Source organism: Eleginops maclovinus, chromosome 10, assembly GCF_036324505.1.
Source record: "Eleginops maclovinus isolate JMC-PN-2008 ecotype Puerto Natales chromosome 10, JC_Emac_rtc_rv5, whole genome shotgun sequence".
NCBI classification, from domain to species: domain Eukaryota; kingdom Metazoa; phylum Chordata; class Actinopteri; order Perciformes; family Eleginopidae; genus Eleginops; species Eleginops maclovinus.
The window spans coordinates 3,315,893-3,336,382 of NC_086358.1; the positions used below are offsets into that span (position 1 = coordinate 3,315,893).

General features: G+C 42.5%; 2 protein-coding genes across 3 annotated transcripts; one reads left to right on the top strand and one right to left on the bottom strand.

Annotated features, from left to right (window-relative positions):
- On the bottom strand, nt 1-6,227 carry rangap1b (Ran GTPase activating protein 1b). The gene is made up of 16 exons (XM_063892990.1): nt 6,137-6,227; nt 5,352-5,470; nt 5,122-5,249; nt 4,931-4,990; nt 4,658-4,837; nt 4,391-4,525; nt 3,947-4,105; nt 3,750-3,863; nt 3,545-3,644; nt 3,239-3,314; nt 2,946-3,123; nt 2,753-2,836; nt 2,565-2,667; nt 2,361-2,449; nt 1,122-1,243; nt 1-1,025 (listed from the first exon to the last, which is right to left on the bottom strand). The coding sequence occupies exons 2-16, from the start codon at nt 5,461-5,463 to the stop codon at nt 950-952; spliced, it is 1,716 nt and encodes a 571-aa protein (XP_063749060.1). The 5' UTR covers nt 5,464-5,470; nt 6,137-6,227; the 3' UTR covers nt 1-949.
- A 537-nt stretch (nt 6,228-6,764) lies between these two features.
- On the top strand, nt 6,765-19,887 carry zc3h7bb (zinc finger CCCH-type containing 7Bb). Of its 2 annotated transcripts, none has more exons than XM_063893201.1 (21): nt 6,765-7,021; nt 8,890-8,951; nt 9,056-9,092; nt 9,230-9,427; nt 9,514-9,672; nt 9,884-10,024; nt 10,106-10,148; nt 10,309-10,544; nt 11,057-11,351; nt 11,821-11,879; nt 12,010-12,109; nt 12,569-12,730; nt 12,856-13,061; nt 13,199-13,299; nt 13,415-13,596; nt 13,877-13,959; nt 14,138-14,397; nt 14,473-14,578; nt 14,901-15,009; nt 15,189-15,322; nt 16,180-19,887. In XM_063893201.1, the coding sequence occupies exons 2-21, from the start codon at nt 8,893-8,895 to the stop codon at nt 16,213-16,215; spliced, it is 2,706 nt and encodes a 901-aa protein (XP_063749271.1). In that variant the 5' UTR covers nt 6,765-7,021; nt 8,890-8,892; the 3' UTR covers nt 16,216-19,887. The 2 variants fall into 2 exon arrangements, with proteins under 2 accessions (XP_063749271.1, XP_063749272.1); XM_063893202.1 differs by having other exon boundaries at nt 10,309-10,535.
- The last annotated feature ends 603 nt before the right edge of the window (nt 19,888-20,490 follow it).

Sequence of the window (20,490 nt, forward strand, 5' to 3'; positions counted from 1 at the left end):
TTGTTGTATTAGTTATATTTCTGACAGTACAAACACGTCAATCCTGTCAAAACAAAATGCAGTCCACACGGTCTAATGTTAATCCGAAAAGCATTGAAAGTCCTAATCCCGTTAGCTTGAAATGTTCCCTTACATCACAATGTGAGGGAACACAAAGTCACATGAGAACACATTTTGAATGATGTTTATGGATTAAAAAAAAGAAGAGGTAAAAGTGATCCTGGTCCCCTGAGCTCTGCAGTGTTATGACTGGGATCAGTGCAGGGTATACACACATGCAGCTGTGTGTTAAGGCTCGTGTGTGTGTGTAGCTCATTCCTGCTCACAGTCTGATGCACATTGACTTCACTGGACCTTCTGTAATGATTGCATCTGATCAGTAAAACACAAAAACAGAAGCCAGCTTTTCATTTTGATATATAGATTCATTTTTAATTGCCCTTTTAATTTCTGTCTCCCTCAACGTTTTCACAGCAACAAATAGCAGCATATGAGATCATATACGTAATAAAATACAGCAAAATGAGTCGCAGTATCAGGATGCTGAACACCTGCAATTCTTCCGTCTACATTTACTGTACAAATCCCAAATTGAGCAACACCTGGGAATGCCTTTAACGTGTCAACCCGGACTTTTGTGTAGATATGTCTTTAGAGCTGCAACGATTAGTGGAATGAGAGTCCAGGTTACATTCTTTACACATTCACCCAAAGATTACCTGGTGTGTATTTCTAATATTTTTATTATTTCTATAAAAAAATAAGACACAAGGATTAAGTAGAAAAATAAAAACTAAGACGATCTGTGTGCCTTCATAAAATATACAAATAAGGAGTGCAGAAACAGTAAGTGGTCGTATATGTCCCATGTTCAAGTGTAAAGTTTCCCGGTTGGTTTACACATTAAGGCGTATGTGTGTGTGTGTGTGTGTGTGTGTGTGTGTGTTCATCAGTGGCACTTTTTCTCCAGAGTGTTGCTCAGCCTCTCACTGGCGCTGCTGCAGGACTCCAGAGCTTCACTGTTTCTGCACATTCACAAACACAAAACGTGCAAACGGTTACAAACGGTTCTACAGAACTTATGTTCCACAGTTTTCGGATTTACCGCAAGATGATCCTACCTGGAGGTGAAGGTGTGGAGCAGCGAGGCGACGTGCTGCGGGAAATACTCCTGCTGAACAGCGTGCTCCAAACACAACAGCTGACCTGGGACCAGCGTCACCTTCTTCATCTTCCCCTCTCCCTGAAACCAGAACATGAAGAAAACGATTCCTGTTGAAACTTATATAAAACTACAGGAAAGGGAAGACCTCAAAAAGCAGAATAAGTCCCTTTAAATCAATAACACTATTAGATATCAAACAGGAGAATAAAAGTCATTATCTTTAAAACAATGTTGTGATTTGAGTCTTCCCTGTCCAAAAGTTGGAGATTCAAGGTTGAAATGTACAGAAAATGTATTGCTACGCGTCATGCTAATGTCTGGATGCTTGTTATGTAAGGGAAGGCGGTCATTATGGGGAAATGAAGCCCCGACAGGCTGATCAGGGAGCCCTATATCCCGCTTATTACACGGCCAGATACTAAACAACCTGACGACTCGACTCCCAATATTAATTGAAATGATTTGAATGACTCAAAAATGATTGTATTTCTTCCGCTAAGAAAACATAACAACAACAACTTTACGGCAGCACTGATCGAAGTTTTCTGTAACTGTTGAAGTCTGTTCAGTTTCTGATCCACTAACCAGTCCTTAAACCCTGCAGAGCCCAGACCCTGTTGCTGTGAGGGTTCACTTCCTGTCTGTCTTCTTCTGGGGATCTATCTGACGTCCAGCACTCCGTCTTTTAACCTCTTTCTCTTTCTTGATCCTCCTTAACAACGGTCAAGAAGTCCTTAACAACGGCCTGTAATACTGGATTAACAACGTGTCACATGTTCTGAATTGACCAATCAGAATCGAGTATTCAAATAAACCATGTAATAAAATATGGTTATTCCAGGCTTAAATAACAACTATTTCCTTAATACCAAATCCGATTGCAAAAGATAGTTTGATGTTAATCCAACCTTAAAAAGGACAGAAAAACCTCGAAAATTCAGATTTGAACCTGGGACCTCTGCACAGGAACAGAGCCCCAATACATGAAGCAGCTCTACCAGGTGAGCTGTACAGCGGGCCACAGTCTGGATGCTTAAATAATAGGTATTTCCCCATTTCTGAATTGGACTGCCAAGATAAATTCTGGATATTACCCCTTTCTGGATTCGTATGAGTAAATTGTTTTCCTATAATGGCCCCGTGGTACATTAACCCCATTATTCTGTGTCAGATTTAGGGAGGGTCAGGGTTGTACCTTGAGGAGTCCCATCATGACGAGCAGCGTGGAGAGGAAGCAGTAGGACGAGAGGTCTGATCCCGAGAGGAGCTTCTTCAGGACGGCATCTGTAAAACACACAGGGAGGGATTTAACGAGAGGCAGGTGTCCGTACATAAAGCCAGAGATCTATCAACAACAGAATTTAAACTACAAAATTTACCAAAGGAGGGTTTTATATACCTATAGTTTCGAGCACTGCCGTCTTTGTCTCCGGTTCCTCACTGTACAGAGAGGCGATTTTCAGCAGGACTTCCGCCGCCGTGTGGGGGTCAGACGCATCGACCTGGTGAGAATACACGTTCATGTGATTCAAGATGTAAAGGAGGCACAATCATCCACTTCATAGTTAGATTATTTCAGATTCCTACCTGTTGCTGCACGTTTGTCCTGGTCTCTCCGAGCTGAAGGAGCTTCTCGGCAGAGGGGCAGCTGAGGAAGGACATGATCTCTGCCTGAGGGCGGACAAAAAGTCACATTAGAAACACAAAACGGCCAATAGAGTGGTGCAGTGACGACGGTGTGTCTGAAAATGTAAGCAGGAGGTATAATGTGTCTTCTTACCGAGCTCTGAGGTTTTTCAGGACTGCCGTCTTTTTTCATTGTTCCGTTGTCCTTCAGGATGTCCCCGTCCTCACTGTCTTCATTACAGTCGTCACTGGCATCCTCATCCTCCTCGTCTTCTTCGTGGTCGTCTTCATCATCTTCTTCATCCTCGTCATCGGGTTCTCCCTCATCATCACTACAGTAGGTCAACAAAAGCTTCATTCAGCTGATCGGACTTAAGTGTGTCAAGAAAAGTAAAAGGAGAATAGCTTCAGGAGGGTTGAACACACACACACACACACACACACTACCTGAGTGATGCCAGCATGTCTCCTTTCTCCATAGCTTCCCTCAGAGCTTCACAGCCCTCCTCTCCCAGACAGTTACCTGTAAGACACACACACACACACACACACACACACACACACACACACACACACACACACACACACACACACACACACACACACACACACACACACACACACACACACACACACACACACACACACACACACACACACACACACACACACACCCCCTTATTTCAGGTCTAAAAAAGGTAAAGTTGGAGCTCTGACATCATGTGACGGCTGCAGGACAGTCAGTGTTCGTACCGTTCAGATCCACTTTCTCCAGGTCGGGTTTGTCTTTGACGGCCTGAGCCACCACCAAAGCGGCGCCCTCCGTGATCTCGCCGAACGACAGATTGATCTCCTGAACACAGGGAACAAGAGAAGGCACCTTAAAATCAACCCCTGTTCACAGAGCAGAAACAGATAAATGCTGACCTTTAAGACAGAAATGTGACGGTGAACTGACCTTGAGGATGGGCAGTCCCTCTCTGAGGACAGCAGCGAGGGCGATGGCTCCTTCAGAGCGGACCAGACAGTCTCCAAAGTTTATCACCTGAACGTTCCTCAGGTGCCTCAGAGCCTGCACGGAGGAAAATACAGTGTGACTCAAAAACACTGCTTAAATATCTACTCTAGTTTTAGGGAACGGGTGGACGGGCTCACCTGGGCCATGGCGAGCGTTCCCCTCTTGGTGAAGGTGTTGTCGTTGAGGTTCAGGACCCGCAGCTCCGGGTTGTGTCTCATGGCTGAAGCTAACGCCATCACTCCGGCATGGTTGATGCCATTCTGAGGCATGTGGACTTCCTCCAGGCTGCCCATCAGCTTACAAGGAAAAACCGAGAAGAGACTAAGATGTTAAACATATAATGAAAAGCTGCAACTCTTCAGCATCTGGAACTGGGAACTATTGGGCAAGTCTGCTCTTTAGATGGCTATTAGAAATGAACAGGTTATCAAATAGCTTTTAAAATGTTGCACAAAGATGATCAGACTCTGCAACAGGTAGTCAGAAGGGGACAGTTACAGGCTGCAGAGAGGCCTTCCCTCCAACGTAAAGCGCCCACTAATGTTTCTAAAACTGTCATTTGGCTTTAGATTATTTTCTACCTGAAAGGCCTTAGCGAGGGCGCTGGCTCCTTCGTTCTCCAGCCGGTTCCTCCCTGCGATGAACACCCTCAATCTGAGAGGAGATCCATGAGCGGAGGACTTTCTGTGGCAGTCGATCAGAGCTTCAGCCAGGATCTAAAGAAACCATACAGCGCTGTTACAGCATGCACTGGGATGTCTAGATGTGTCATTGCACAGTACAACAGTTTGCATCAATCCAGATCAGATCAATGGACATAAATGTATAAATATGAATAATAAATGTACCTTTCCACCTCCGATCCCCACGCCACAGTTGTTGAGCCTCAGCTCCCTCAGAGAGTGGCAAGAGGGGCTCTTCAGCAGCTGCTCGATTCCCCTCACGCCATCAGGCCCAAAGGCGTTATCGCTCAGGTCAAGCTCCGTTAGCCGGGCCCCTGCAGTCATTAAGGCACTACCGAGGGACCTCTGAATAAGAAACAGAGAGTGGAAATCAAACACTTCATCAGAAATCAAACCCTGAAAACCGATATTTTAAACTCCAGTGTCTTAAAGTCTCACCAGAGCAGTTGGGATTTCAGAGCGCAACCTCCCGGTGAACATGTCACTCCAGTAGCATCTCTGAAAGAATAAGAAAAACATGTTGGGAAAGCTACTTCAGTGTAGTTTAACTACTAATATTATTACATGTAGTTCATCAGTACTCTGTTTGGACCATTCTCTGTGAATGCAATGTATGAAGTGAGGAGTACCTCGAGCTGGTCTTTATTCTCCAGAGCTTTGGCAATGGCTCGAGCTGCATCCACCCCCACAGTATTGCCCTCCAGACGCAGAGCTCTCAGACCATGGTACTGCTCGATGTCATGGACCAGCTCCTCCACTGAGAGCACAGAGAACAGGTGGTCAGGTCTCTGATGTCAACAATGCACAGTGTGGTGAATACAATGACAAACACAAAGCTAAACCCTGGTCAGCATCTGACCTGATTCCGCGTTGTCCAGCTTCAGTCCCAGGCCTTTAAAGCTCAACTCTCCATCCCCGACGTGGGTCTTTGAAAGAGCATCAGCCAGCAGAGCGATATCATCCGACGCCATAGTGACTCTGGAGAGACACCCAGAAGTCAGAATATAAGAGAGATAATAAGATATGATAAACCTTATTGATCCCAAGATATACATACCAGCAGGAGATAAACAAAACTACATATATATATCAATTATGCAGGATATTGATAGGTAGATAGATAGATAGATAGATAGATAGATAGATAGATAGATAGATAGATAGATAGAGTATTCTGGATACATTTAATTTTGTTCTATAAAAGACCAAAACAGATATACAGACTTATACTACAGGAGCAGATAGGTATATACATAGGATAGTATATGCATTGCAGATGTGCAAGGTGGCTGGCTATATATCAATAGTGTATATCTATTGAATACAGATGGCAAGTATATTTCTCAACATATGAAATGGTAGTAAATAGAATCAAGATGAGATGTTACGTGACACAGGATAGATAATAAACAAATCCTTTCCTGAAAACAATAAAGGACTCATCAACAACAGTCATGCTGAGTTAGCTTTTTAGCCTCACCGGTGCTAGCTAGTAGAAGTGCGCAATATAGGAAACGTTGTCACAACAAGCTAACATTACTCTTAAACAACTGTGACTGTTAGTGTGGGGTTTATACAGTTTATACTTGTGACATTCAGCCACTTGAACAGCCATATAGCTCAAAATAAAGTTTAGAATCTTACCACAAAAAAGTGATTTCCAGTTGAACCACAGCAGCGAACACACGCCGTTCTTACGTTCAGCGCGCCGGTTGTTTCTTAGCCATCTGACGTCATGACGCACAGGTTTCTTCATCGTTGTTTTTGTTCACGTCGGTTGAAACTGTTTTTACCGCCACCTGCTGTTGCTGCTTTGGTTACTGCACAAATCCCCCTTGGATTTATATCAGTGGAACATTATTTTATTGTATTTAATTTATATCTCTATGAATCAGCTGATATTCAAGTCAGTTCTAAATAATAATAATAACTATAATAATACATCATATTTACATACCGCGTTTCCCAGTGCTCAATACCTAATGTTAATATTATGGGCCCCTACAACCCAATGTTTTGCTTTTTCTGATGTTTTTTCATGCAAATACTTTTCAGAATCAGAATAAGAAATACTTTATCCATCCCAAACTGGAAATGTTTTTCCCAGTTGGTGGTTTTACCTGAGGAACATTTTTGAATGCAAGGACGTTTAATGGTAACAGAGTATTCCTATACTCTGGTACTTCTACTTTTCCTCAAGTACAAGATCTGAGTCTTCTCCCACCTTCTCTCACCTCAGTGAACATTGAACCAGGTGTTGCTGCCCTCTAACGGTCACCCTTCTCTTTGAAACTTGTTGCGATCCTGTGCACTCACAGAAACAGCTAGCAGTTAGCTACCATTAGCCTGTCAGTACCCTGCAGCAGTAGCTGCAGCCCAGAGAAACTCTAGCTTCGTCCACAGACTAATGACAGGGACACTAAACATAAAGAAATGCGCCTGGAAATTGAATGCTAGTTTCTCCTGTCTGTATCGCCAACACTGTGTGAAGCCATCTCTGACCTGAATCCCGCTGTGAGGAAACTATCGGTGAGTTGATATGCTAACTGAGGGCTTTAGCTGTTAGCTTGGGCTGCACTGGTACAAGTTACTACATAGCTAGGTAGTTTGCCTTTGGTTTGTAAGCAGTGTAGCCTTATGTGTCAACTCAACAAAAACCACAACTAATAAAAAAAGTCATGACTTGGAACATAATCGTACATTTTAAATATATCAGCATTTAAGATACAGTGATTAGCATTTAATAGATTCTAGCCAATCACCATGTACTTAACTAGCTAAATGCTAGCTAGTTAGCACTTGGTTTATAAGCAATGTAGCCATATATATCAGCTCAACAATATATGATATAAATAATAACAATACACAACCTGCAACACAATCAACACTTGTAACAGGCTAACATAATGTAGCGCTCTTCAATTATTGAATGTTAGCTAAACTACAGTGATAAGCATTTAGTCTGAGTAAGTAGCGTTAGCCAGCTAATCCCAACTGCCGCGTAGCTAACCCAGATAGCGTCAATAATAATAATAGTAATAATAATAATAGTAAATATGCATTTAATGTATATAGCGCTTTACAAAATACACAAACACACTTTGCAAAGTGTATGTTAATGTTTCTAAAAGAATAAGCATCTATCACAATGCTAGCAAGTTTTTTTACATCATAATCTAACGGTGAAATAGCAGCTAACGTTATTATTATTTTTTCCCGACATTGTTCTGCTAATGGCTAAACTATGAAGCTAATGCCATCCCACAACAAATCTCCATAATGTATGCGTGAAATACTTCTTTCTGTCACTTATTAATGCTAACGATAACTAACCGTTAGTGGTCCGCTTAACCGTTAGCAATTTCGGCTGATTGTTTATGCAAGTCCGGTGATTGCATAGCTTGCTTTGTAACAGGCCTGGGATTGATTATGTAGGACAACTTTAATTGGATAGCAGTTTTTGAAAAGGTTTTTAATTATTGCAGAACATAATGTACTGCAGAGGTGGTGGAAGTACTCAGATATCGTAAAAAGTAGAAGTGGAGTAAAGAGTACAGCAACTTTTTGCACCAGATTTAACATGTCATGACTGTCCTTCACATATCAAGTTTTAAAAAAAAAACTATTTTGTGGATAAAATAAATCATTAGATGTTTTTTAAAATCAAAAACAGTGCATCTTGGTTTAGTATTGTGATCAGACTTGTCTACACTGAATTAACCTTTCAAACCAAATGTATGTGATTTTTATCTCAGATTCAGTCTATCCATACATAGTATTCTAGCAGCAGTCAGGGGTAGACAAGTACTCAGATCTTGTACTTGAGTAGAAGTACCAGAGGGTAGGAATACTCTGACAGTAAACGTCCTGCAATCAACATGTTCCTCCAGTAAAAGTACAACATTATTAGAATCTAAATGTACTTAAAGTAGCGACAGTAAAAGTAGTCATTGTCTGATTGGTCCATTTCAGAATAATATCTCTGATATGTTTTATAATGATTGATCATTAAAGTGTTCTCAGAGCTGGTAAAGCTGCAGCTAGTTTTAATGGCTTTGTATACTGCAGGGTAGCTGCTGGATTTACTGCAGGTGAACTAAAGTCTGATTTAAGGGAGATTATATTTACCATCATTCATCCAAATCTGTAAAGTAACTGAAGGCATTCAATAAAAGTACATCATTTACCCCTGAATTGTAGTGGAGTAGAAGTACAAAGTAGCCTAGCATTTAAATACTCAAGTTGTACAATTTTGAGAGAGTTTAACCTTACTTAAGTACAGTACTTGAGTAAATGTATTTAGTCACTTTACACCACTGATCTAATGGTATTTGGATAATGTGTTGGAAGAGGTGTAGTTTTAAACTGTTGCAAGTTAACCTTGTTTTTACCCTCAGGCCATGGATCCTGATCGACAAAAACGAAGAGAGGAAATTCAGAAAGCCATGAGCTTTATCCAGTAAGTGTAGTGTTGACCCTTAATGCCTCCTTTACAACCTATTAGGAGTATGATACAGTTTGGGTATGTATAGCATTGACATCACTGTATGTTTCTGTCCACAGGTCATCATTGCCTTTCCCAGAGCCAGAGAGTTATGAAGTATGCATAGAACCTTTTCAACACATTTGCAGTGCTCCTATAGTACTTATTCCCAGGTCTCAGCATGGCTAACTTTAAACTAAACTCTGTTTTCCCTTTCGCTTTTCTTGTTTCTTCACCTGACATGTTCCTTTCAGGCATTTGTCGCCCAGTTGGTGTGTAACTTGCTGGACGAGGGCAATTGTTGCTTTCGAGATGGGGACAGTCGTCAGGCGGCCCAGCAGTATGGGGAGGGGATCAGTGTTGCCCGCTATGCTCAGGCTGAGGCCCTCGTCATCCCCCATGAGCTGCTGGAGAGCCTGTACGTCAACAGGGCTGCTGCCTGCTACCAGACGGTGAGTGTAAAGACGGGATGTGTTACCTGCAGATGCTCATTGGAAAAATATACATTTTGATATTCTCCTTTTATTCTCTGTCTCAGAGGGAGTATGAGCGCGGGGTCCAGGACTGTGACAGTGCACTGTGTGTGTCAGAAGGCAGTCGGAGGGCTTTGTACCGCAAGGCGATCTGTCTGAGGGAATTGGGTAGAATCCGAGAGGCCTACGAGTGCGGAACCAAATGTCTCCTCACAGCACCGCACGTATGTCGGCACTGAAAATATATTATATAATATATAATATTTGAAACGTCTTTTATCTCGTTGACACTGCTGTTGAAATTGGCATTTTCTACAGCATTGTGATGATATTTAAAGGTTGAACATTGAAGCTTCCGCTAAATATTAACACACTGAGAAAGATCACCCTCAATTCTTCTTGCTAAGTGGCACCTTTTTGTGAATCCTCCTCCAGGACAGACAGGTGAGTGACCTGGCTCAGGATCTGGCCACGAAGCTGGGCCTGAAGGGTCGTAAGGCTTACGTCAGCCAACAGACGGAGTCCACGGCCACAGATGGGGAGAATCACGGGGAGTCTAACCCAACCACAGGAGAGGTGGGTGCTGTTGTGAAGGTACATACTCTGAATATGGTGACTGGTGTAGAGGCTAATCCGGTTGGTTATTGCTTTCTTCAGATGTCCTCCAATGGGCTGGAATCTCTGGGTGACATGGAATCAGGTATGACAAACTAGCTCATCCTAAACATATTTGTAATACTTTATTGCATGTGTTTGCATTAATTCAACGAAACATTTAAACACTTTCTTTTTACTGTTGAACACACCCAGTCCCCCATATATTTCCCATATTCATTTCCTCATCTCTTCTTCCTTCTCAGGAGACATGTCTAACGCACAGTGCATCCCCGCTCCTCTGGCCACTCCCATCCCGGTCAGCGATGACCCGGCGAGCCCCGAGGGGACGCCCTGCTCCGACATGTCAGAGAGCCCCAGCAGCCAGGGCCTGCCCCCCATGCCGTACTCCGTCCCCGTGTCGGAGCACATGGAGGAGTGCAGCGTCATGAAGGACGAGCTCAACAGTCTGCTGGATTGCAGCCCAAAGAAAGTGAGTGAGGTGAGTGAAGGAGCGATGAGCGAAATCTATCATTAACCGCAGAGGAGACAGAAGTATTTTTATTTTCACATGTTAGTGCATAAATTGGTCTAAGTGCTTAAGCATGCTTTTCACCTCACAGACGTATCATGCATGTGTTCCTCTTGCATGTCTCAATCAACAGATACACATATGTGTTTGGGGAGGTGTTATTTTTGTGCCTTATTTCTAACTGCTGTTTAAGTGTGAGATCGCCATCTAGCGGTCAGAATAATAAGTGCAGGCTTTACTCGGGTTAAGAGGTAACCTGTTGCAAATTTAGAACATATTTGATGGTTAATATATCAAACGAACTCAAAAGTATCAAAGAAGTACTTCTCACTCCACAGAAAGTTTTTCAGCTGCTTTTTTTGCTTGAAGTTTTGATATTTTCGGACAGGATGGTACCGGTATATTTCCTTTTTTATAGCGGAACTTCAAATGACAGTTTTCTACCTGAAGTAAAGCCTGCCTGTCTCTGTCTCCTACTCCAGAGTCCGGTCCAGGGTGCTATCCCCACAAACCTCCCCAACACGGCGACGGGTCTCCGGCCTCCGTACTCCCCGAGCCTCCCGGCCCCGTCCTCCCAGCTCCCTTCAGACTTCTTCAGCTCCTCCGTCAGTGAGATGCCCTCGCTGGAGCCCTTCACGCAGCTAGCACAGCGAGACCAGGGCTCCACCCAGGCGCAGGACGCTCTTGGGAGCTTCCCCACGGGGGCCACGGACGCAGACGGGAACGCAGGAGTCTCCGCTGGCGGGCTGGACTCGTTGTCTGAGTACACTCTCCCTGGTGAGTGTAAATCTACATGTGTGTGTACCCTATTTAAGGAGCTGCATGAGTTGTCTTGGCATGTGGGATGAACAGGTTGACTGAGATATATTTGATTTCACTTTTATCACAAGAAATAAACATTGTAAGGAAGGCTAACATTATATTGAAGATCAAACTATATAATATCTTGCACCTTTACTCAAATGTACCTCTGAAATGTACATGGATGTTTACTATGCACACAATACTGTTGATAAAAAAATGTGTTGAGGAAAGACAAGCATGTCAAAACGTAAAAATAAAAATCTACTTTTTTTAACGTACATATATTTATTCCCAGTTTCAATATGTCAGCTTGCTCTTTTTTAAATACCAGGGAACAGTATCGAGTTAGCTCTAACCTGAGATGTGACTCGGCAGTGTGAGTCAGCATCCTTACAGAATGCAGTCTGACATCAGTGTGTGTGTGTGTGTGTTTGGTCTACAGGGGGACGGGTGTGTCACAGCTTCATCCCTGGGATGCGCAACCACAGCGCTGCACATGCAGTGAGTAACACACACACAGCTTTAAAGTGGAACTGTTAATGATGTTGCTTTTTATGAATTAGCATAATTATTTCTGACTATGATGCTCAGTGGCCCTTGTGCTTAATGTCCTCCCCCTCTTCTTCTGCAGAACGGTCCAGCAGGAACAAACCTGTCTCTGCTCTCCAGGAATCCTCTGGCAGCCACACATGACTTTCGGCAGGCCTGTCACGCCTGTTACAGCAGAATAGGTTGGTATAAGTTTCTGTTACGAGCCTTTAACCAGCGGCTCCTTTACCTACCTTTTCACAAATACTCACAACGAGATGTCGCAGCATGGCCCTCTCCGTAAGCACCCCTACTTTGTTTATTATATGGGAAATAGAGCAGCAACCATTTGTAAGTTGACAGAAAACTAATCAGATGATTTTGGTAATTTATTCATTGTTGATATAAAAAGAAAATCCAGTCCAGAATATGGAAGTGTCTTGCTTCTCTGCTTTTCTATTATTTTAAACAGATTCACTTTGGGTTAGTTGAAATAATTGGCAGAATAATTGATGATCACAGTAAATGTGTAGTATCAAGCACTTGTAGGGATGTCATCATCATTATGGCTTTTTATCAGCCTCTTTTTTATTTTATTTAGCCTTCATATAAAATAGTTTTACAGGTTATAGTTACATATTCCTCCCGCCTGTTGCTCGCAGGTCCACGAGTTATGGACTACAAATACCAGCCGGAGGCTGCACATCGCTGCAAGAGGGACGTGCTGCTGTGCCGCCTCAAAAACACAGACGACCCCACCTGGAAGAGGATCCGGCCGCGGCCTGCACGGAACAACTTCCTGGGGGCATTCGTACTCTGTAAAGGTACGTCCTGTGTTTCTATTATTAGTTCAGTACTTGATTAAGTTGGGAACACCTTTGGGAAATGGCGCTAAGAGCTAAATGGAGTTTAAATAATGGCAAATAATGCGTGTTGTCCTCTACCACAGAGGTGCAGGAGCGTCAGGAGTGCCAGTACGGGGAGAACTGCACGTTTGCTTACTGCCAGGAGGAGATTGACGTTTGGACGCAGGAGAGGAAGGGAGCGCTGAGCCGAGAGCTGCTGTTCGATCCTCTGGGCAGCACGGAGCGACGGGCACTCAGCGTCACCAGACTGCTGCAGCTGCACATGGGCATGTTCATGTTCCTCTGTGAGGTGAGGCTGTCTGTGTTTCTCTTCTCCTTATAAAGGTTGTTGGGATTATAAATAATTAAGATTTTGATCTAGACTTTTGTGATCTAGCATTTTAACAAACGTAACCTTATCTGAGCGTCTTTTACTTCTTCCCACAGGAATGTTTTGACAGTAAGCCTCGCATCATCAGTAAGCGCAGCAAAGAAAACTTAGCAGTCTGCTCGAACCTCACAGCTCGACACCCGTTCGACGACAACAAGTAAGTGCAAAATCTCTTCATTTAGCTCTTATTAAATGTATAAAAGTGTGTACAAGTTCCATTTGGTCCCTTGGCTTGTATAATTTCTATAATTGCATTTCTTTACCCACTGCAGGTGCCTGGTGCACGTGGTGAGGTCGGCCAACGTGCGCTACAGTAAGGTGCGTCCGCTGCACCCCCTCTGTCAGTTCGACGTGTGTCGCCACGAGGTCCGATACGGCTGCCAGCGCGAGGACAGCTGCTCCTTCGCTCACTCCGTCATAGAGCTCAAATGCTGGGTCCTGCAGCAGGACACCGGTGGGTGGAACACACAACCGTTTATTGGCTTTGTCTTTTTGTTTTTGAGAGGGGGGAGACTTCTGCGGATAATTCTGCACCGTCTTTAATAGAAACATCGAGACAGAACATGACACATGATGCGTTGAACTTATAGTCCAGTAGTTGAAGGTGATTTAAAAGAGTCAGCCATATTGGGACTCTATACTCATGTCGTGCTGTGTTTGATTTTGAGCTCAGAATCGAGTTGAAAAAGGAAAGTGTTTTTCACAGAACTGCTTTCTGGTATGTTTTGCTTCAGGTATCACACATGAAGAGATGGTGCAGGAGTCCAAGAGACACTGGCAGAGGCTGGAGCAGAACGCACAGAAGCAGCAGCAGAAGGTGAGACGGGACGGAGACAGTTGGATATCTAATTCTGTCTCACAAATGTCGTGTGGCAGTTCCTCCTGTTGTTGTCGCGATACTCCAACTTTGAAAGAACTCTTTGAGAAAGATCGAGATGTGTTTTCAAGCCTCTGTTTGTTTTATCAACACTCATTTTCCCCCCCCTGTGTTTCAGCCCATCCACATCCCCCATCTGAGCAGCAGCAGCATGCCTGCAGGAGGAATGGGGGGAATGGGAAGTGGAGGGGATGGTATGGGAGGGGGGGGTGTGGGTCCTGTGGGGGGGTTGGGTGTGGGAGGGTTAGGAGCAGGAGGGGGGAGAGGGCGCCCCTTCAACCTGAAAATGAAGTTTGTGTGTGGTCAGTGCTGGAGGGAGGGACAGGTCAACGAGCCCGACAAGAACCTCAAATACTGCACCGCCAAAGCCCGGCACAGGTGAGGAGGAGTTCCCCTCTTATGATTGCTCCCTTTATTTTATTTTTATTAACGCTGGCTCTCCCGTCTCCTCAGCTGGACCAAGGAGCGTCGGGTCCTGCTGGTGAAATCCTTCGAGAAGAAGAAGTGGGTCGTTGTTCGGCCGCTGCCTTTCTCCCGCACCTATCCTCAGCAATACGACGTGAGTCACTTTTTTTATCATCTCTGCCACTCCAGCCTTCTCACACTCAGTACTGCCTTCCCCCTGGGGGCCAGGTGTTGTTTATCATTGAGCCGCCAGCGTGTCTTCACGTCACCCATGTCCTAGAACACAGTAATTAAACATCTACATAACCATGACTGTATTCCAGTCGTAGAAAATGTGTTTTAAATCCTCAATATAATGTGTACAGCTCTTACTGTTCACCAACACTAGCTTCCAGCATCAGGCCAATTAAATCCAATCCAAAACCTCTGTTGCACTACTGATGGCCTCATTAACCCTCTGTCTTTGCCTCGTGCAGATGTGTGTGCATGTGATGAAGCAGAAGAAGTGCCACTACATCGGGAACTGTTCGTTCGCCCACAGTCTGGAGGAGAGGGACGTGTGGACGTACATGAAGAACAACAGCTGTAAGCATCAGGAACCATCCAGAATCATTTAGAGCTTTAATTATATACGAGTTGAGATATAGATTTAATCATGTTAACTTTTGATCCCACCACAGTCATTGATTGCTTACTGCACACTGATTGTTGTTCTGCGTGACATCACTGAGGGTCATCCTCTCGTTCTTTCTCCCCCTCCACAGTGAGAGACATGCAACAGATGTACGAAATGTGGCTGCAGCTAACCAACCAGAGCCGGCGCAGCGACATCTCCACGGTGACGCCGTCCCCAGAGGACAAGCAGGTCACCATAACAGCGGACTACACAGAGAGCATGGTGAGTCACTCTAACATTATCGTGCTTTCACCTGCTGTCCCTTCTTCCAGGGCTTTGAGTGTCAAGTGATTGTGGCACTTCTCCACTGATTGGTGAGAAAAACCTGGTGATGGGATATATATATAATGAATGTTATGGCAGTACCTGCTCGTTCAAAGCTGTTAATCAAGCTTTTGCATGCGTATTTATTCAGTTTAAAGCTGGTATTTCTGCAGAGCTGCACATACTCATGAGGCTTCACTCCATTATAGGTATTATACCATAAAGTGAATTAGACTCCAGCGGTAAAAAAAGCCCAGAGGTCAACATTTCTTTTTTTTGTAATTTCCAAAATGTTTTAATTTCACAAGATATTCTGCCTCAATCCGTACTTGTTGGTATTTATCCTTTAAAAAAATGTGTTTTCACTGTAGTCAATAAACGACTTGCTCTCCTGCTTTTTGCACCCTAAGGGAAGGCATTCACTTGAAAGTTGATTCAATAAAAAAAGACGAACAAATGAAATCCAATTTATCGTTACGTTTGAAATCAAGTTTTGCTTTTGAGTTTTTCTTTTCTCTGGTGTTGTCATAACATATGATGACAGACATTCAAAGCTTCATACAAGCGTTGCATGTAACAAGCTTTGTGTATATGGCATCTTTTGAACACAGATTCAGAATTATTTCAAATAAAAAAACTCAAATCAATCAAAAAGTTCATTTTTTAAAATGAATTAAGAGCGCTTTTAATCCTGGTCTCAGAGAGGTGGTAATAAAGGATTTTGTATTGTAATGCGTAGGATTGTAAAAATGTATTGACTGTGTCTCTACTTGCTCCGTTAGCATTATCGTTATGGGATGTGTGTTTTGTTTCAGGGCGGCCGGCGGCTGTCAGACGGAGATGACCTCTGAGTGTTTCTGCAGACCTCCTCTAACATCGAGTGAGAGAGCAGATGGACACACCACAAAATGGTTGACCCCATCCCCAACAACACACACACACACACACACACACATACACACACAAACACTTTCACACCAATCACAGGCACCGCTTCACACACAGAGAGAGCTTTGGCTTCAGCGTTGTGTTTTAATATCATGCTGCAGCTTCACACAGCATCCTTTAGGTTCCCCTTCAGCAGATTATACCGCAGAAACGCCACAGACAACTGACTAAAAAGAAATGATCCGCAGCGCTCTTTGGGATGTGTGTGTGTCCACCAGGCACCGCTTTTCTTGTTCTCTCTCAATAAATCCTCGCAGCACTGAAGCGACTATTGGGTGGCCGCGCTGGTCGCAGCTCTTAAATGTAGCTTGGTGATAATTTTAAGACACAAGTAAAGCGCTTAACGTTGAAATCGAAACTTTGCAGTGCCAAAAATAGCCAAGCCCATAACGCTGAAGAAGAATGAAGACGTTTGAAAAGAGGTTCTCGGTGGACACAACCCAAACCCTGTTTTCCTTTCTTAACGGGAGCATCACAACAGGGGTCAACGTAACCGAGATTTTCCTCCAATGGGAGTTGTACTTCCTTGTTATATTGTCTGCCATATTGGTAGAAAGCAATGAATGTAACGCCTGCACGGGCCTTTCAAAAACTAGGGAAATTAGTCGCGGATAACATTGCTGTGGTCGTGGAATGTATGCAAGTATATGCGCCCCAAAAACATGCCCCTATATAGATACAAGACGGCCTCCTGATAGGTACGTAGGTAATAAAACACACTTAAGCAGGGGAGGTGAATGTGTGGAATTTTACCCTATTGTAAAGCACACCGCAGATGCCCGTTGAGGGATAGTGATGCCTGAATAATAGTGGAAAAACAGCCGTAAAGACGGATAAAGTTGTGAGGAAAGACCCGTTCGTAGTAGTTGAATAAGGGAAGGAATATCATTTAAATAGCTGAGAGAAGATGAGTGGCAGGAATATTAAGAATCTATATTTTCGATGGTTAATTGAGAGAATATTAAGGGTAATTTAGTTAAGGGGTCTCTTCTTTCCTCCGTTAAATTGGGGTCATCACTTTACCGAAAAACATATATCATGCCCCTGCAAGCCTTCAGAAGGAAACCCCGTGTTCCTCATATGTCTTTTATGTTCCTGATAGCTATATATTAACCTTCTATTCATGGGAAATCATTCTCATCATACAATGTGCCTATAAACACACACACACACACACACACACACACACACACACACACACAGACAGAGAGGCAGGATATCGGTTGCCATGATGGATCTATATTCAGATACACACATATTATACATATGTAATGCTATACTACTAATAATAATTGATAACTTAGCGGTTAAGCTTAATAAATATATAACCTGTATTGATTACATAGAAGAACTTCCTGTTATTGAGGTATTGCTATATGACATGTAACGCTGAACTAGACGACTATAGTGACTTTTATTTGTTATAATTCTCTTTATTTTAGTCATTTGTTTCCTTCTGTGCGGGTTGTTCCAGACAGAGTTTGTGTAGAGGGGCTTGAAGCAGAGATTGAGTTTAATATTTAATCCAAAAGAAGTTTGTTTTATTTGTTTACGTTTTAAGCAGCTAAACTGGACGCACACAATGGGTTCTCGTTCTGCAAAGTGTAGGTTTAACATAAGAGAATCTCCACTTTATACTTAAAAAAAGTCATCAAAATGTTGCTAAATCAACAAATGGCTTCAATTCCCGACTTACTGAAGTTGTTTTGAACTCGAAAATGATTTAGAATTGGAGGAAAATGTCAAATAAAGTATAAAGAAGAGAAGATTAGCGTACGTTTTTTTTGTTATATTTCATTCTCTGGATAAATAGAGAAATCGTGCCACATCAAAATCTGCAGTGTCTTCATTATCCCACTCTTAACAGCTGACTTAATGCCCAAAATCATACTTTTTGCTCCCTAAAACGTCGGATCGGACGTCAGTTTTCCTGCAGTTAAATAGTTGCTAAGGAGCCCTGCTCTGGAACAGCCCCTGGTATTAGCTTCTTGGAGGGATCGTATTACTACTCCTAGTATTATGATGAATATGATGACGATAATGATTGCTATTTCTATTTCTTCTCTATATATGCTATTGATATATGTATGTTAATTGCAATGTATAACTCTCTTTATATATGTATCCATGTATGAATATAATAATTAACAGTGAATATGTATGCGCAGGGAGGCAGTGAGCAGGAAACTTAAATGTGAGGCTCTTTTTAAAGTCCTGCAGGGGTAAGTAGAGGACATTTCACACAATATATATCAATGTTGTCTGAGCTTTGTTTGTAAGCCTTAAGATTATTTGGGCGCTGGCCAGAGATGAAAAAAAAGGAGGTTTACAGAATATAAATAACCTGTTTCTCGCTCACTGCCCGTGCTGTGCGTTCTTGTTTAAAATTCACCCGGCAAAGACAGATACGGAAAAACAAAAAGCATACATAGTAGCCTATATATACTCCCATATAGCGCCTTATTCGATATATAAGATAATACATACCCCCTATTGTATAATCCTGCTTACTATATACAGAATATAATACCTGATACCTATTATAATACTTAGAGGCCCTTATAAGGTCATTTAGATAAGAGATAATGGAGATGGGTTTTTTTCTGTGGCTGTGGAAGAGATCGCAAGGTGTGTTAAAGAAGTGCCACACACTCAAATGCTCTTTACCCGTCAATCATTGTTGTTTCAGGATATTCAAAAGAGCAGCAACTATCTGAAAACGATGGTGAAACAACCAAAAAGTTGGAATTTATTTTTCCTATTTGGATTTAGCCGTGTGATTGTTTGCTTGTGAAAATAAAAAGCTGAGCATTTGAGCGGGGGTCCTCTTGGAGAAAGACACTGATGATTTGCACAGGAAAACAAATTACAGTGAATCCTTTGCTGCATGAAAATGGGTGAAACTGACACAAACTGGAGGGGAGGAAGCTCTCTGATCCATAAATCCCACGTGATAATGTAAGCTGTTTTATTTACAGGTGTTATCAAACGACAGGCTACGGTTAATTGTCAAGTTAAATCTTTATTTTTAACGAATTAATCTTGAATTTCTAAAGTACTAAACTGTGTTTCCTGGGAAATCAGACGCTGGAAACGCTTTTGAGTAGTTATAATTACAAGGCATTTTACTTCCTACTCTATATTAAACCCTAACTACGTTCTCAGCCTACCTTACAGACCAAAAATAGCTAATAGCCATTCGAGTTTAAGAGTTGTTATGGACTGATGATCACCAGCGATTATTCACACACACACACCCTTCCCACATGTTGTCGTTTGATTCCCAACGCACACGTCACAGCCACAAAAAAAATCTTAATTTGTCAGTTTTCAATCAGTTAGGATATATTGGTTATTTGACTTGTGTTCAGCAGCTCTGATGAAGACACCAGGGTTGTTAGAAGTGGAAAAAACAAAGGCCTCTTTTTGTACTGTATTTTTTCATTTTGTTTTTATGTGTTATCTTTTACTCAACTTTGTTTTCCCTGTTCTCCTCCCTGGTTGGAAGTTCATGATATCATAAGTGGACCAAATCTCTTGAAAGCATTTAATAAACGGACTGTTTTAGAAAAAGATCAAGTGGTTTCGCTTCCTTTATTCAAGCATACGATCAGATATCAATTAAACATGATTGCATTTCACAGTTTTTAAGAGCAGGCCCGGTCTCCCTGCGTCACTGCGCCTTGTGCTTATCAACTCTTGCTTTTGTATCAAATGCCTTTTCTTGCCGACTCGGTGCTTTTATATCTAAAAAATGTGGAACTGATGCCTCACCTTTGCCCCTTTTCCGCCAAACTGGTTCCAGGGCCGGTTCTGGACTAGAGCGTGTTTACTCCATGCCTCTACAAGTCAAAAATGCATGCTGTGAGAAAATTATAGTATTAAAGGTTGTATCGTACAAGAAAATCCAGCAGAAATCGTCCCTAAAAGGCAACAATCCTGCTTTTAAAATGATTAAAAAGTATACTTTTGAATATCTAAACACATATATTATTGTATATACATATAAGTATGACAAATGTCAATGGTTGATATTTAGTAAATACTACTCTCGATTTTAAACTCCCTTATTTAGTGTGACTTTACTTTAAAAAATGATAATTAATTAGTCATATTTACATGCAATGGTTTTAAAGCTCACCAAATATTTCCTGGTGTTTCTTTTTGACCATGCAGGA

What these genes read in the sequence shown, in the direction of transcription:
- rangap1b (XM_063892990.1), bottom strand. Translation starts at nt 5,463, where the DNA reads ATGGCGTCGGATGATATCGCTCTGCTGGCTGATGCTCTTTCAAAGACC. An exon ending in CCCTCGCTAAGGCCTTTCAG is followed by an intron (nt 4,106 to 4,390) that starts GTAGAAAATAAT and finishes TTTCCTTGTAAG; the next exon opens with CTGATGGGCAGCCTGGAGGA. An exon ending in GGCAGTGCTCGAAACTATAG is followed by an intron (nt 2,450 to 2,564) that starts GTATATAAAACC and finishes TGTGTTTTACAG; the next exon opens with ATGCCGTCCTGAAGAAGCTC.
- zc3h7bb (XM_063893201.1), top strand. Translation starts at nt 8,893, where the DNA reads ATGGATCCTGATCGACAAAAACGAAGAGAGGAAATTCAGAAAGCCATG. An exon ending in TCTGGGTGACATGGAATCAG is followed by an intron (nt 10,149 to 10,308) that starts GTATGACAAACT and finishes CTTCCTTCTCAG; the next exon opens with GAGACATGTCTAACGCACAG. An exon ending in GTACATGAAGAACAACAGCT is followed by an intron (nt 15,010 to 15,188) that starts GTAAGCATCAGG and finishes CCCCCTCCACAG; the next exon opens with TGAGAGACATGCAACAGATG.